The 16,482-nt window shown below is 42.7% G+C and overlaps 1 protein-coding gene across 1 annotated transcript in view; it reads right to left on the reverse strand.

The window, feature by feature from the left end:
- Window positions 1–675: 675 nt before the first annotated feature.
- The window catches only part of LOC144819578 (uncharacterized protein C9orf40 homolog), a 38,874-nt gene continuing 23,067 nt past the window's right edge, over window positions 676–16,482 (reverse strand). The window contains exon 2 of the mRNA XM_078677410.1: window positions 676–1,660. Within this exon, the coding sequence (XP_078533536.1) occupies window positions 1,502–1,660 (159 nt within the window). The 3' untranslated portion in view covers window positions 676–1,501. The remainder of the gene's footprint in view (window positions 1,661–16,482) is intronic.

Below are 16,482 nucleotides of genomic sequence, written 5' to 3' on the forward strand. Positions count from 1 at the left end.
CATTTGTCACAAAACAGTGTACTCCTCTCCAGTCCGTTAAGTATCCCACTTTATTAGGTCAAACATGGCCACCATGTGTAATTTCCAAGGGCCATATGCATCAACACATTTTCCCACAGACACAGAATGGGCAAAACCCTTTGATGCATCTGGCCCCATGGGTTGAGCGGCAAACACCCACTCTATTAGTGCCTCCAGACAGCATTTCAATCAACCCTTCAATCTCAATTCCTATACAGTAAATCTGTGCAGTTTGGTTGGGATGGCAAATTACTATGTATATCCCACTGGGGCAAAAGCAGAACTTATTTCTGGAAAACAGCATTTTTCCATAAGTCTGATGAGAAATCTTGCCTTGGAAGTGTGGAGAACTGGAGTTAGAGAACATATAAGGGGAATCCAAGATCTTGAACATTCTGGAAATAGTTTCAAAGCAATATTTACTAGCAGGACTATAAAATGCACACAAGGAAAAAATATTTCCATCTATGCACCAAAGGCAGAAGGGTGCGAAAAGTTATTAGAGTAAATGCTTTCTATACCATACACCAGCACAGATCTGTTGGTTGTACACAGACACATGCAGACCATTTTCTCAAAACATGTTTTTTAGCAAAGACATTAGATATAATGATGTCAACTTGTATAAGCATGATGAACAATGACGGGAAGCTATTTGTTTGATATTGCATACAAAAAGAAGCAGTTTTATTGATGCAGATCTTATCCAACAGTTAACAAAACACTGTATTTTGATATAAAGTTCTCTACGCAACCTGTAGACCCCAGAATGCAGTGAGTAATGCTATTAACAGTTTCTCTCAAGCTTCTATGTTGATTTGAATTAGACATTGGAAATAATATAACAAATGTTTGGTTGTGTTTCACTCCTCACACTTTTCATACTCCCAGAATTGGAATGACTGGAAGATTAGTGGTTATAGTCAATTTCATACCAAACCCATTGGAATTCGTAAAGAATTGACATGTTGAGCGAGTTTTAAACAGAGATGAGAATTCTGGACTAAAGGAACATTTTTCATAGGCTTAAATTAATACCTGCGATAGAAAAGTATCAATTTTGGGATTCAAAACATTTATGTATATTAAGTTTGTGCCCAGAAAAGAAAAAAAACAATGTACTCCAACATTACACAATTCTGTACAGGGAAAACAGAAAAAATACAGAAAGTTCTCGAGTGCAACAGTGAGGCTAAAACGCCTCGCCTATTAATTGCTATTGCTCATCAACACATTGTTTTCACAACAGACCATTTTACGGATCAAAAATGTAGAAATTAGATTGTGTTTCTGCAAATGCATATACACTTTCTAGAAGAGGGATAAGTGTAGATTTCTGCCACATGACTTTAGATGACAACAGATTCCGAAGACGTGCAAAAGAATGATCTATACTCTCACACATCAAAATATACTTTTCAAAACAAGATCTCTTTCAAATCCAACATATGCTCTGGTAGTCGCATTGACAGAAAAAATGTTAACTCTCCATTTCAACTTCCGCTCCTTCAGTGCGACTGGCGGGTGTAAATTCAGTTATATTTTCCTCATCCAAATGAACAATGTCAGAGAGATCAATATTGGGCAACGGAACTCTCCAGTAATGGAATGAATTATACTGCCAGCATTCTTCTCCATCCTGAAAAGAAAGCAGATAAAAAATAAAGATCACTTATTAGAAAATAAAAGCTCTATTCACATAAGCATGTTAATCTTTATAACAAGACAATAAACAGACCATATTACAATTCAAGTGAGTCAAATTGATTACTTTTCGGAATATTAGGATTGAAAACGGATGTGACTACTTCAAAATTATTAAACTAAGAGTTTAAGAGCTTTTACAGAGAATGCACTCATTATAGAATATTAATTAACTTGGCGGGTATCTACTAGAATTACTGCATTTCTTTGCAAGGAAGTTCCCAAGCAAGAAATATTTGAACCCCAGCATTTACATCGATCTAATTAAACCAGTAAATAGGTGGGAGAATTCACCAGTAAATAGGTAGACTAGTGTTTGCAGCGGTCAGTATTTTACCCCTACTGTGACCTAGAGAGAACTTTGTGTCTGCCCTTGCAATGTCTGGATAGCTCTCTGGTTTATTTTAGCTCCCCGTCAAGACTGATAGCTCTTTTTTCTTGTGCTTGTTAAAAAGAGAACTGTAAAAAAGCGGGAAACTTGGTTCCGGTCTCCCCCTCTGTAATTTACCCTAGGGGCTTCAAGTGGAAGCTAAGTCTTACAGAGCACATACTCTCGAAAGAACTTGCCTCCTCGTAAGGACAAGAAACAGAGGGTGTTTGCTAAGATGTTCTTGGTGACGATTTACCTCAAGTGCAAATAAGTGGAGATGAGGGAAGGTCTCATCATAGATAACTAAAAAGGTTTTTGTGACGTCAAGTCATGTGTTAATTGGCTGTGCAAGCTGAATCGAGAGCCCAAAGCAATGTAGTCTTCCACCTGAGAGATTTGAAGGACACTTTGTGAACAGGTGGAAAATAATGATATTTAGATGCCCTTCTGGAGTAGGCACTCGTAAGGAGGGAAAAGTAAAAACTCCAAATGGAATATTTCAGTGGCGGTTCGTCCATTGGGGGCGTTGGGGCGTTGCCCCACTAGCCATGGACGACCGTCACCATCACTGTCTGCGCATACCAATAATTAAAATTACGAGCGCAGCAGTCATAATTTATTTTCGGAGAATCGGAGTGAGTGAGTCACTGTAGTCATGCGATTGCGGAAGGGTGGGGGGCGGGCCTGTGGCAGTGAGTGGCAGGCGGCTGGCAGTGGCAGATAGCATAGCACAGCGTGGCAGGGAGGGCAGCAGCAGTGTGTGCGCATTTAGGATAAGTCATTTTTTCGACTTGCCTACGCATGCGCACACACGCAGTAGCCCCTTCCCTCCTCCTCCTCCTCTAGCACGAACACAGGCAGAGACCCAGGGGAGCCGGGTCTCATTATGGGCAGTATTAGCCCTGCTCTTTAACCAATCCTGGCGCACTGGCAATGTTATGCTGCGCCAGGATTGGCTGAGTTACCGCCGCGCGTGCCCTATTGGCAGTTAGTTTGCTGTTGAGCAGCAAAAGAAGAGCGGGGAGAAGTTAGTTCCACCATTGCAGAGGCGACGTGATGCGACGCGGGACCGGAGGAGATGCATGGCCTGGTAAGTTTTATTAATTAAATTAAGCCTGGTTAATTTAACCCCACCCCCCCACCCCCCTCCACGCACAACCGGAGATCTTCGCACGCGCTCATTATTGTCTCCGCTTTAATTTGGGCATAGGCATTGGGTAGCTCAGCTGCTTGTTTTTCTCCGACGATGTAGACACTTTCTCTTCTACCCACTGAGAGCCACAGCAGATCATACACTACGCTTATTAAAAAGCTGCTCATCTGCTGTGAGAACTTGAAGATTAGATATCCCCTTTCCTGTGGACTGGTGTGCCTGCATGGGAGGATGCGCGGTGAGGTCTGGCATCACTTAAGTCTGAGCCCGGCCGGGCTAATTCGGGGTCAGGTCTGAGTAGAGGAGCCCTACACCTCCCAGGGCCGACAAGTGAAGTTGGCGTGATTGATTCTGTGGAGCGGATGTTTCATAATGTAGGCAGGAGCACTCCTTGTGTGCCCAAGTGGCCTCCTCCCTAATGCCACGTGTGAGACCCCAGCCAGGCCTCATCCTAGAATTCATAAAGCAGTAACTGCAGAACTATAAGACACAGAATGCAACTGTGTGTGTGTGTGTGTGTGTTTTCGTCCACTCTGATTAGGGAAAAACCAACCCAGGAATGCTATGTGAGGCAGCACACTACCACCAACTGTGCCATTTAAGGGGTACGAAATTGCATATTTTTTCATTAGTGAAATTCCATCAAAAGTTTGTGAAAACTATGCAAAATTATTCTTTAAGTGCAAAATAAATGTGTCGGTAAGGTGTATGACATTTTATACATGCGTGCACATTGTGTGAATAAAAGTCCTGCAAAATACCGGAGAGCAGAACATGTGTTCTGTCGAGATGTTTTCTACATTAACCAGACTCCTGCGGGCAAAATTACTTAGTTTCAAGGAAATGTGTTAATTTCTCGAACACTCAGACTGCAGGTTGAGAGACTGTCGGGACTGTTGAGGTAGCCACGCATGAGGTGGGGTCACTTCTGCCAGCTCTGGACCTGGAATCTAGGTACTCACACTGGTGTATGAATTATGTGACACTACATCCCAAAGGGGGCTCCCTGGGAGGGAGGGGTCAAGCCCCCGGGGCCTTGAGGTATTATGACCGCTTTTCACCAGGACTGTTTTCACCACTGAGGATATTTGGCATTGGAATCTTTCCCTGATTTTGGTTTTATGGGGTCAGGGAATGTCAGACCCGTATTATCCGCTAACTATGTGCGGGTGAAATTCTTGGTAGTTTGTTACACAAATCTCTCGCAGAAGTTCCATTCATTGGTTTTAAAGTATTTCCCATATCCTTGGTTTTCTTCCACATACATGCTTCTTCACTTTTGCCCAAGGGAGATAGGTAAGGTTGGACTCGGCTGTGACTGTACTTGGGTGGGATACTGACCGGATGTTGACAGCTTGGGGGATGTGGAGAGCCTGTGTTTTCTGCTGCGATGGTACATGGCCTTACTTGCGTTCATCTTGTTGGGCAAACTATATAACATTTGTAGAAGCTGGGGGTTGACATTTTCTGACCAAAAAGGTAACGTTTCATACATCAGTGTTTGTTTGCCTGCACCTTTTCCAGACTGTTTTATTATTACTGTTGTAAGGGGCTTACTTATTTATTTTTCTCAGTGTGTAGACATCTAGCTGCATATGTTCTCACTTCAGTGGCGCTATGGGGCGTACTCTCCATTTTAGCTTTTAACGTCAACCCAAAAACATTATTTCGAGCAATCCCTTGTTTGTAAATTGTTTCACTTAACACTTGTCGCCCACAGTCTGGAAAAATACGCCTGGCTTTCATGTACAGCAAAGTAACGTTGTTCTTTGTCTGTGTACACTTTACAAACTTTGTTAATTGTTAGACGACCCACCTTTCATTTGCGAGCCTTCACTGCTATTACATTATGCATTTGCAGTGAAGCATCAACATGGTAGTAAGAAGAGGAATAAGCAAGAAAAGGAGTAAGATAAGAAGTGTACATCTAATTAGAAGTATGATTTGGTGTAAGTAGGGGTGCAAGAGTGTATGACTAAGTAGAAGTAACCGCAGAACTAAGAGTAAATAGAGATGAGCAATATATTTAAGCGTACGTAGGATTAAAAGCAGGGTTTTGGGTAGGAGTAAGAGTGATGACAGAAAGAATGAAAGATAATGAGGGAGAAGATGAAAGGTGCGAATATATAGAATGGTTTATTAACATTCTTGCTTTCTGAAATGTGCTTGAAAATGCACCATTTGCACGCTCTTTTTACTAAATTTTTGCGGGGCAAAAATGCCCCGAACCTCCTTTCATAGGATCGAGCTAGCTTGCTACACTCGCTCGTCACATTGCGCTGCCAGTGAATTTTACGCCCCCGCCTCTGTCAGATGTCACCAGCCGCCACTGGACTATTTAATCACTCAGGGCAAAGAGAAAGGGATGAACGTTCGTCTTCGATAATTACGGGGAAGTGAACATTAGCAGACATATTTACTAATTCTAAGTTAGCGAGAGATGGATGATGGAGCAGAGTGTTATTGCAGAAAATGCACCTCCCAAACAAAGAAGGCGAACTAAAAAGACCGAGTTGGCTGAGTGATAAATGGGTGCCGTTCACACACTATCCCTGCTAACTCACTGGCAAGCTCAAGGTTATCTGAAAGATACGATATTGCACAGTGTTGCACAAAAACCTCCTGCACATCATTCTCTGTTCTTGGACAGATCCATAGGGCAGATATGCCTTTGTGAAACTGACTGCCAAACCCACACTGGTGCTGGGTTGCGCAGGTCCTTAAATAAGGTAGGATTTTTTTTTCCGACAATTGTCAAGATTTCTAATCCATTTTGGATTAGGAAGAGTGAAAGTTAGTCATAGACCCGATGCTGGATAGAACTGGACTCCTGGATAAGTGTAATATTACAAATATGGCTTTACTACAAGATTTAATCTCCAACCACAACTTGGTAGATGCTTAACTTCAGACAAGGAGTATAACTTTCTGTGACTGGAGGTTCGTGGCAGCTCGTTCCGCCCACAGACTACTGCGTGGCCTTCTGCTATGCCAGATGTTATGAATTGAGTTTGTAACCAGGAGTCTCTCTGGTAATTCCCCTAGTCAGGTAGACCTTTTCATAGCTGCCGCAGATCCCTTGTGCAATGCTGGAGGCATCTAAAGAAAGGTTACCATAACAGAAGCAGATGTGGACTCATGCTCACCTTGACAAGGAAGACAATGAGCAATTTGTCTCCTCAGTCCAGACTCTGAATGGGACATAGAGGAGCCTGTTAAAGTGAGACTCTGCCTTGGCTACACAGCATCACCTACTTGACCGCTGAATAAGGGGTCCACCCTTCCTCTGTTTTCAATGCTGACTGTAGGAGGAGAGGTTCGCTCAACACTTTAAACACTACTGCAGCAGAAAAAAATCATTGTTAGGCTCAAAGAGAGGCATTTCAAGCGAAGGAAAAAAAGCTGTTAGGATGCTCGTTTACTAGTTATGGAAGTGCAAAACACTGCAAGCTATCCCTGAGATAAAGGACCATGTGGTTAGACTGGTGACACCAGGAGGACATCTAAGAAACCTTATTAGGTCGAGCCTGGTCAGCGTATGCGCTACTTCTATCGGGGACTTTGGACACGCCCACCCCTTTTGGTTGGTTAGTTGGCCTGCTTTTTAAAATTCCTTTTCTCTGGTTGGTTAATTTTGTGCATCTGTACCACCTTTCAGGGGTTGGTTCCCTCCCAGTGGACATCACCAATTGATTCTTTTGGTTGTCCAGTTCTGGCCATCGCGTGACTCTTCGCTCTCACACCCTCCCCACCTCCAGTCATTGCTGCTGGCATGAAACTTTTGATAGGGGTAACTGTTCTAACAGCACGGTCTGTTGACACAAAAAAGTGAAATCAAAACATTCCATTACAATAAAATAATTTCAGGCGCTCTCCCCCATCCTCCCAGTGTAAGTGCAGCACCCATCCATGTTGTTATCTGGAGGGGGAATTTAGGCCCTTTTTTACAGGCCACAGGCCTAATGTTAATGAACGTCATGGGATCCTGGCAGTAAGATCAAGTTTAAACAAGCATTTGCAATGCAATAGGTCTCGCATTACTGAAAGATTGACCTATTGGCGTTGCAAATAACGAAGCGCCAATAGCTCAAACTTTCAGTAATGTGAGATCTATTGCATTGCATGATTGTTTTCGTTCTAGGAGCACTTATAAATCTCCATGCAGGACACTTCATCCAAAGACGAATGTTTTCTTAAATCAGTGCATTTAAGTTTGCTGAATGACGAAAGACAGGACAATGATTTGTGAAATTACTCTAAATGATGGCAATGAGGCTAGCTCAAACATATCAACTGTAAGGAAATGCCTCTTTTGTATAATCACGCGTACGTTGACTGATGCTGCTTTTTTTTCAAATGCATCAAGGCCTGCTAACCAGATCTTAGCGTCAGTGCCCGGCCCCTATAGTGCATGCCGAATTGGCTGTACCCTATTGGAAATAGCTGTGCCATACTGGCAGTCCCCCAAGTAAAACAGGTCCTCCCCCAGTCTGCCATGGAGACTGGGAGAACAGACACTCCCTGTTGGCCAAACTTGGCCATTAAAAGGCAGGGTGCAAAATATGGCACAAGCAGGACATGTAATGTTCATGTCCTGACAGTAAAACCCACAAAACGACTGTTTTACTTTGTACTCGCCAATGGGGCGACCAATGCTTTCCAGAGTTAAACACGGCCCTCTCAGCTGTACTAGCTCCTGAACTGTACAAAGTGGGCACTCTAAGTATGAAACAACTCATTACATTAAGCCCAACTTGTGTCTTATGTCGGAATTAATGCAACTTGTTGCAGTGTGTAGGTTTAGCAAAGCTGCCACTTTGTTGCCTTTAAAACTCCTGTGCCTTCAAGTGCACAAATGGAGCCTGCTCCAAAAGACAGCCTTCTGCCCTCCTGGAGAGAGATGCTCTCAGGAAAGAGAACACAGAGGGATTACAGGCAAGGAAGGTGTCACTCCCTCCTGCAGAAAGAAAGTTGGCTGTTAGTCCCAAAAAGGGAGGCGTAAAAGGTGAAGCCACCTTTGAAGGGTTGATGTGTAACATTAGGAGCGAAGGTTGAGATATAGTGGAGGTAGGAAGGCTGGCACGGGAAGCAGAGGAGAGAAACATGTTGCCAAACAGGTTTGCACAGGCGTGTACAACCCTCAGGTAGCCACACCTTGAGCGGGCTAGGGAGGTCTGAACACGGACAGACTGGTCTCGCCATCTTGAGCGTGAGCAGAATGGTACATCATGGGATAGCCAGATGCCACACCACAGGAAGTAGTCATCAGGTGGGAGGGAACATGGTAGCCCATTAGCTACCGACCGCATCCTGGCCGGAGGGCACTCTCTGAGGAGAAAGAGAGCACCCAGACCTCAGATTTTGTCCGACTTGGAAGTACTGAAGGAGGACTGCCCTGCTGCACCGGGTATCAGCAAAGAGGTTGCACTGAGTAGTACTTCACCTGGTGGCTAGCTTAGAGAGTGACTGCGCCTGCCCTGTACTGCTTGGGGAGAAGTTGTCTCCAAAGGCCAGTCAGGGAAAGAGAACATTCAGGGTCAGTTGACAGGCCTCCTGTCTGCAGCACAGGGACAATAGCTGAAGAAGCCTGCTGGGGCAAGTTTGTAGCCCAAAGTCTCTAAACCGCTACCACCTCTGCTATGCAGCACCACGGACCATGACATGACGCACAGAATTGCACCAGAGTTTGCTGAGCTCAAGGGCTGCCGTAGAGTTGCTGAGACCCTCAGAAGGGGAGTTATCAGCAGAGGGAGGCTTTCCTGTGACTGCGACAACTGGCAATTAGTAATGGTAGTCCAATGGCGACTAGAATTCAGCCAGACTGGAGAGGACTTCTTGGGACGTTGACCCTACAGCAGGGACCCCCCACCATCTTCGTAAATGGAGGAATCTCTGCTGGAAGACTTCCATCGATCGCATTGCATCCACAGCATACTTTGAGCATCTTCAGTATCTCTCATCCCCAATATCAGGACCACTCCATTGGAATCCATTGCAATGCAGATAATCGGCCTGGAACTAATGAAGGACTGCAACTTCTGGGAAGATTAACTGGTCGAGGACCTTACTGGTCCCCTTGACTAGCTCCCCGACGGAGTTGGTCGCCCCAAGTACTTTAAACTGATCGACAGTTACATACGTTTTCCTTAAAAAAGGATTCTAAGGGTCTGATTCTTTGACTTTGATCCACGAACAAGCTTTGGCAATCAGTGAAATTGCTTTTATTATAGCTTTTAAGATAAATAAACTTGGTGTAAGAATTGTTGAGAGTTGTGTCCATTTCTTCTACAAATGTTTGGGTGCTGTTTAAATCCTTTAAATGTGTTTCTTTGTGTAAGCCATGCTGCTCACTACCATAGCTACCGAGGGTTTTATAAATGAAACCTACTGGACTTAAAGAGTTGGAAGCATTACATAGAGAGGTCGCACTACCACACCATATAATACACTCCTTCCCTAACACTGACTTGTAGATCCCGAGGTGAAGACATCTTTAACAGCAAATGTTTTAAGTTGTGAAAACCTAAATTGGCTTCTATGCTTTGCGAGGACTTCTGGTGAGCACAGACCTTAGGCTTCTTGGGCTCCATCTATAATATGGCTATCATAACACTCCATTTGAAGAAGGCAACGACCCACTGGAATGTGGGAGCTACAGACCCATCTACCTCCAGTTTACTAATCAGAAACTTGGCAATGATTCTGGTAACCAGATTATGTAAAGTCATTCCCTTACTCAACACTCACAGATGTGGGCTTTATTCTATGGTGCTCCTCCAGAAAACACCAGAGAACCTTCCTGTACTATGGACTGCCATGGATTTTGAGAAAGATGCAATAACAATTTTCCAGATCGCTAAAAAATCATTCAATTGGGTGGAACATGGGATACCCTTTTTGTGGAATGGACAGGTTCAGGAACTTATTTCTATAGTGGAATAGTTGTACCATTATCCTACAACCCCAAAACCAGGGAGTATTTCTTTCCAGTCCCAATTCAATAAAAAACAGCTTAATAAAAGATTTCCCCATTATCCCCTCTCCTATATATCCTCGCTCTGTAACTACTAGCTGAAGCCATTCAGTCCTCACCCCTGATCAAGGGCATACACAGTCAATTGAGACCTATAAAGTCCTTCCACTATGAAGACAATATCCTCATCAGAATCACTGACCTCAGTTTCTTGTTGTCCACTTTGATGTACTTTAATGATTTCCTCACACACCTCAGGATATAGCTTAAGCTAGGCAAAATGTGCGGCAATACCAATGTTCTGTTCCACCACGCCCATTGTTGCTGCTCACCCCAAGATACAATTAGGTTTTTGGGATATTACCTCTTGAGGTAAGGAGACCAATTATAAATCCCATTGACTCAGACATAAAATCCTTCATTTAAGAAGATGCAAGAAATAAAATCCTACATTTAAGAAGATGCACTCCTACAGTAGATTAATGGAAAAATTATTTGGATTGGTGCTGGCAAGCAGAATGTACAATATACACGAGTAGAGGATGCCCCAAGAAATGAAAAAAGGTGTGGGGGTCTGGCAAGCATATAGGGGTCTATAGGGAGGACAGGGTAAAAGGACTGTGACGGATCAATAATGCTGTTAAAATCGTCAATCTATAAAACTGAACAATTGTCAAAACAAAAAGGAGGAAGGGGTCAATACAACTATTTCCTATATGTAAAATTCTGTGTTTTTGTTCCAAAAAAATTGTCATTTTTTTTATGTATAAAGCGCATGGCTGCCCCAGCAACAGGGCTTCCCAATGCTACACTATTAACACAATACACCATGCAAAGATAGATAAGCATAAAAGGGAGAGCACAGTATTTAAAAAAAAAGTTATGAAGGCTACACTGCATATAACCAAGTTCTGAGCGGTTTCCTAATGTGAAGATGGTTCAGCGTTCCTTAAAAATAGTGATATGTCGTTCCAATGGGGCAGGGGCCAGGGCTTGGAAAGAACAGCCTATTGATCTATTTCTTCAGAACTGTAGAGTAAGGACCATATATAAATCAGCCGAGTGGAGGGAATAGGGGCACCTAGTGCATAAAAGATCTTGTGAGCTGTACTCAAGGATTTAAACTGTATGCATTTCTCAATGGGCAGCCAAGGAAATTCATGAAGGAGCCAGGAGGCGGAACACAATTTGGAGAGAGAATATAGTAATCTGGCAGTGACATTTTGGACAAACTGTAACCTCTTGATAACCAATCTCTTTGGCGCCCAGATAAAGAATGTTGCAGTAGACGAGGCTCAACGAGATTAAGGATTGAATTATCTACTGCTGGATTGGAGGACGGAAGAAACCAATGATTGGTTTGAGTCCTCTCAAAAGGCCTAAGTAGGCACCCTCTAGTGTTCTAACTTGGGTTTTGAAGGAGAGTGCTTAATCAACCATATGCCAAAATGCTTTATGATCGTCTGGCAACTGCAATCATGCATTCCTGAAAGTTATATATTTCGTCACATCTGCAGTGAGTGCAACAAGAAGTGGAGTATAGTCAGCATATGAAAATCAGGAGATCCCAAAGGATTTCACAACCTCTACTAATGGCCTGACATAAATGCTAAAGAGGGTAAGGCTCATCACAGAGCACTGTGGATTGTTATGTTCCAAGGTTCTCTGTGAGGAAGAAAAGGGGGTTTAAGATATTACTTGAAAGGATCAGTGGCTTATGAAGGAGGTAAACTAAATTAGGGCCATACCTCCTATCCCTATATCATGAAGGCGCCGGAGAAGCACCTTATGCAATACTGTGTCAAAGGCAGCACTCACGAGGAGAGTAAGAGCAGATCAGCTGCCTTCATCTGTCGCATTACGGAGTGCCTCCATCACCGCTAGGTGTGCAGGTTCCATGCCATTGGGGGGAGGTCTAAGTATTTTGGGATGTCAAAAATGTCTTTTTCTTATAGAAAAGTAGTCCGAAGACTGTTTACATTTTTCGCCACTACTATAGCTAAAAAGTGTAGCAGGGAGATAGGACGGTAATTTTCAACTTTGGCAGTGTCGAGGGATCCTTTCTTTAGAGGGCAAATTACTTTTGCATGCCTCCATGTATCAAATACTGCTGCAGAAGAAAAAGTCTGGCAAATTGGCAATCTCTAAAAAGGACGGTAGAATAAATTCTTGGAATTTTAAAATGAGTTCAGGTTTAATCGGGTCATCAGGAGAACCCGATTTAACTTGATTGCATAGGGCTGTGTCAAGTGAGGCGAATACATTCAGTTCTGCAAATCTATCAGGCAAAGACTGTCCACTGCTTGAGATCTATCACTTGTCGAAAAGTGTGACTAGATATCGTTGAATTTTTCGACAAACTAGTTCGCTAATTTATTACAATGATCATTCGAGGCCTCAACTGGCTCTACTGATGCCGTCTGCTTCATTAGAATGTTGACAATGGAGAAAATGTTTTTTGCCGGATTATTATTATTTATAAATTTTGTTTGAGATGAACTCAAACCGAGCTTTCCTGATAGTTTCATGAAAGACTTTTACTGCACTCATTTATCGCACTTTAGCTAGTGCCATATGTCTTCCTCCACGCTTGTTTAAACACTTTACAGCACTTCTATACAGCAACCAATGTTTCATTTAACTAGGGAGCCGGTATTTACTTTTTATGTTTTACCTGATCCTGATGCACAGGTAAAAAGACATTGAGGTCCGAAGTAAGCCATGACTTTATCTTGGACTCTGCAAGCTCCATGTTAAGATCTAACTGGGAAGTTTTGGATGGATTGCAACTCCGAAATTCAGAAAGATTCAATTTCTGCCATTTCTTTTCATAATCGTGCTGGGAGTGATAGTGCTACTGGTGTTACCAATGTTAATGGCCATAGGCATCATACAATGGTCTGACCAGGTCAGGAGGTAGACACGCAAATTAGGAAGGATGGCAAAAAACTGGTCTAAAAGGTGACCCGCCAAATGCGTTTGGCCCAACATTAATTGAGACAGTTCCATGGATGATAAATTGTCCGTAAAGTTGCGAAGACTCTTCATTAGCTTGGTCAAAGTGTAAGTTCAGGTCGTGGATAAGGTTAAAGTTGAAAATCTGGAGTACTAATGGAGCCAGATAATCTATGAAAGCTTTCGAACGGCGGGTATATATATTCAAAATCCAGAGAAGTTAACATTTTTGTTAAAAGGGATTTGGAACAAAGTTCTTTCACAATCGTGGATAGCACAAGGGACCAGACTATTGCCCACAGAGAACTTGTGAATAATCACTTTGCCGCCCCCTCTGTCACAAGGCCTATTAGATCTCTTGATGCTGTAGCCAGGAGGCAGGGTAAATATAGGCTCAGCAAATATAGGTAGACCTAGCCAGGTTTCTGTAAGGAATAAAACATCAGGTAGTAAGTCCGGCAGTTGAAAAATAAAAATTCTAAACAAACTAAGACAAGTACTTCTATCATGGACCTCAGACACGGGAAGGCAACTCATTTTAAAAACAAACCGATACCGCTTACACCTGTAAGCCTACTCCCCCGGGGACCAGTGGTGTAAACAAACTTTATGTGGGACTTGAATGGAAGATAATAGCAAAGACATGAAGGCAGAGTTCCTAGCCACTGGTGCCATATGGGTGCAAGCGGGCTTGCCTTTGACGTGTCAGCGAGCGAGAGAGAGCGAGAGAGAGAGAGCGAGGGAGAGAGAGAGCGCGAGAGGGAGGGAGGGAGGGAGAGAGAGAGCGAGGGAGAGAGCGAGCGAGGGAGAGAGAGAGAGCGAGAGAGCGAGCGAGGGATAGAGAGAGAGCGAGAGAGCGAGCGAGGGATAGAGAGAGCGCGAGAGAGCGCGAGAGAGAGAGAGAGAGAGAGCGCGAGAGAGAGGAGAGAGAAAAGAGAGCAGAGAGGGGAGCAAGAGAGAGACCATATTCTCTTACTTAGAATGACAAGCAAAGGCCAAACATGGATATTTAATTAATCAATAAAATAAACAAGTTCCTTGCATTGCTGTAACAGAAAGTTCAAGAATTTGTGGGGAGCTGTAAAACTCACCCTGTGCTCCCTACCATTAAAAACAGTACCTCATGCAGGGGTAAGCCTGTTACCCTACAGGAACGGGCTAAATACATGACAATGTGAAGTCCATAGTGTCAATGCTGTCACCACGTGGTCAAAATGTTGGTCTATTCTTGTTCCACATAACCGACCCCACACCTGAAGGGGTCACTTTTTCCATCTGTTGACGTGTGTAAACACTGATTGGGTGGTTGAATTTTTGCACTGTGAGTTAAGTGCTAGAATTTTCTTTCATAGAAAAGTCAATTGCGATTTTTTTCCCTACTACATTGACATTTGCGTAGGTATCTGCCTAATAAAAACATGTTGGGGTTAAAAAAAAAAAAAAGATACATCATCCTGGATTCCTCGGTCTCTCTAGTTTTAAAAAATGTCAGTCATTGGTAGGTTCCCCTAGGTCCTGCCAACCCCAAACACTACAGTCACCCCCCCCCGCGGAATTTGCAACCATTAAAAACATTTTGTGTTTTCTAATGTGTGGATATCTCTTCAAACCCATTGAAAATCCACGTCTGATACACCCACACTTAAGTGACCCAGAGGAAGACAAATTTGGGTGAAGCTTTGGCGGGGATGTTTGTATGATGAAGACTGAAGCAAACTTATGTTTTGGAAAAAGAAATGCTGAAAATCTGACAAACTTCTTTATTCAGAGCGATGTCCCAGTCAGCCAATCACAGCGAGCGCTGTATGGCACCCTGATATAAACCTAATGATGTGTAAATTTTAAGACTCTGGTTGTGCAATATAATAAAATATCTACTTGTTGATGGAACAGGTTGCTTAATAAATCTACTTGTCCTGAACAAAACAAAAAAAGAAAAGTCTACTTGTCACTTTGGTGCCATGCAGTACAGTGGCAAATTATGGCAGCAATCTAATTTTAAAGGAGCTCTGATAATAGTATCAACCTTGACATAATCAGATAGGCTATCATTGGGATTGAATACTAGCAATTTCCTTATTTTGTTACCTTTCTGCAGATCTACATACTGCGGTTGGAGGCGACAGTAAGCAATAGCTCCAGGGTTGGAATGACCCTTTGAGTCTGTGAAAACCTACTAACTTGCATGTTTTAAGGGTTTTCACCAGCTCTTCTCTAATCTTTTCCCATACTGAAAAAGGTTGGAAATTTACTTCAGACAAGGTCATATGTAAAACTTCTTCCAGTGTTGTAAAACGATCAACAGATTTTCGCATTAGCAAACCTACATATAACATTTGCTATTGCTAAAGAGTGCGATTACCTGGTCTACTTCTGCAAATTCATGAAATACGTAAACCTGAATAATACGAGGACATATACCAGGGGTGCACTTTTGTAAATGTCTTTAAGAAATTGGCCCCTAATTAGGTCTGGCGCTAACCAAGACCTTTTGTTTTTATTAAAATTCTCTCTATCCATGTATCGGCTGGCTTCTCTGAGAGTGATTGCAATCTGCTCTTTCACAAGGAGCATATCAGCACACAAAGTAGTTTTGTTCAGTGCCAGAAACTACTATGGTATTGTGCATTACTGGAGACCAAAACATGTTTTGGTTTTTTGCCAATGCTTGTTACAATAGTGAAGACCCAGCAGCTCCCACAATAAAGTTTTACAAAAGCCATGCCAAAACAAGGCATGTAAAATTGTAAATTGGCAGCCAAAGGGTTTCTGTTGCAGGGTATTGGGCCTAATTGTCCCAAGGACAAAATAAAAATGTGTTGTCCTTGTCCTGGGTGCTTTGCTATAGGAATTACACACCCCAACCCGGTAATACATGCGGCTGAACAACAATTAACCTAAATCAGCAATTAACTTGCAGTGGTTTATATTTTCAAAATGCACTGCAACTAGTTTATTTCTTGTATTCACATCAAACCTATACATGTATGATACCCTGATGCTCAGGAAAAGGAACAAAGCAAGAGTTCGAGACTTGGCATATATACTTTCCTGCATTAGGAAAATTTGATGGAATTACATTCATGCTAAAAATCAAACATGTTATCCGTTCATTGAACCCTGCAGGCCAGCTACTCATGGTGAAGGATTTCTGGTACCCAATAAAGAAACCTCAGGATTCATAGATGATAAAAATATATATATGGTTGCTGCATGATTGTCAACAGTTCAGCAGTGATACCTGTTAACAAAAGACTGGTTCATACAATAAAAATTTTGCTTTCAGTTGCTTTCCCATCTTTCCAG

Source organism: Lissotriton helveticus, chromosome 2_1 (genome assembly GCF_964261635.1).
Source record: "Lissotriton helveticus chromosome 2_1, aLisHel1.1, whole genome shotgun sequence".
NCBI lineage: Eukaryota > Metazoa > Chordata > Amphibia > Caudata > Salamandridae > Lissotriton > Lissotriton helveticus.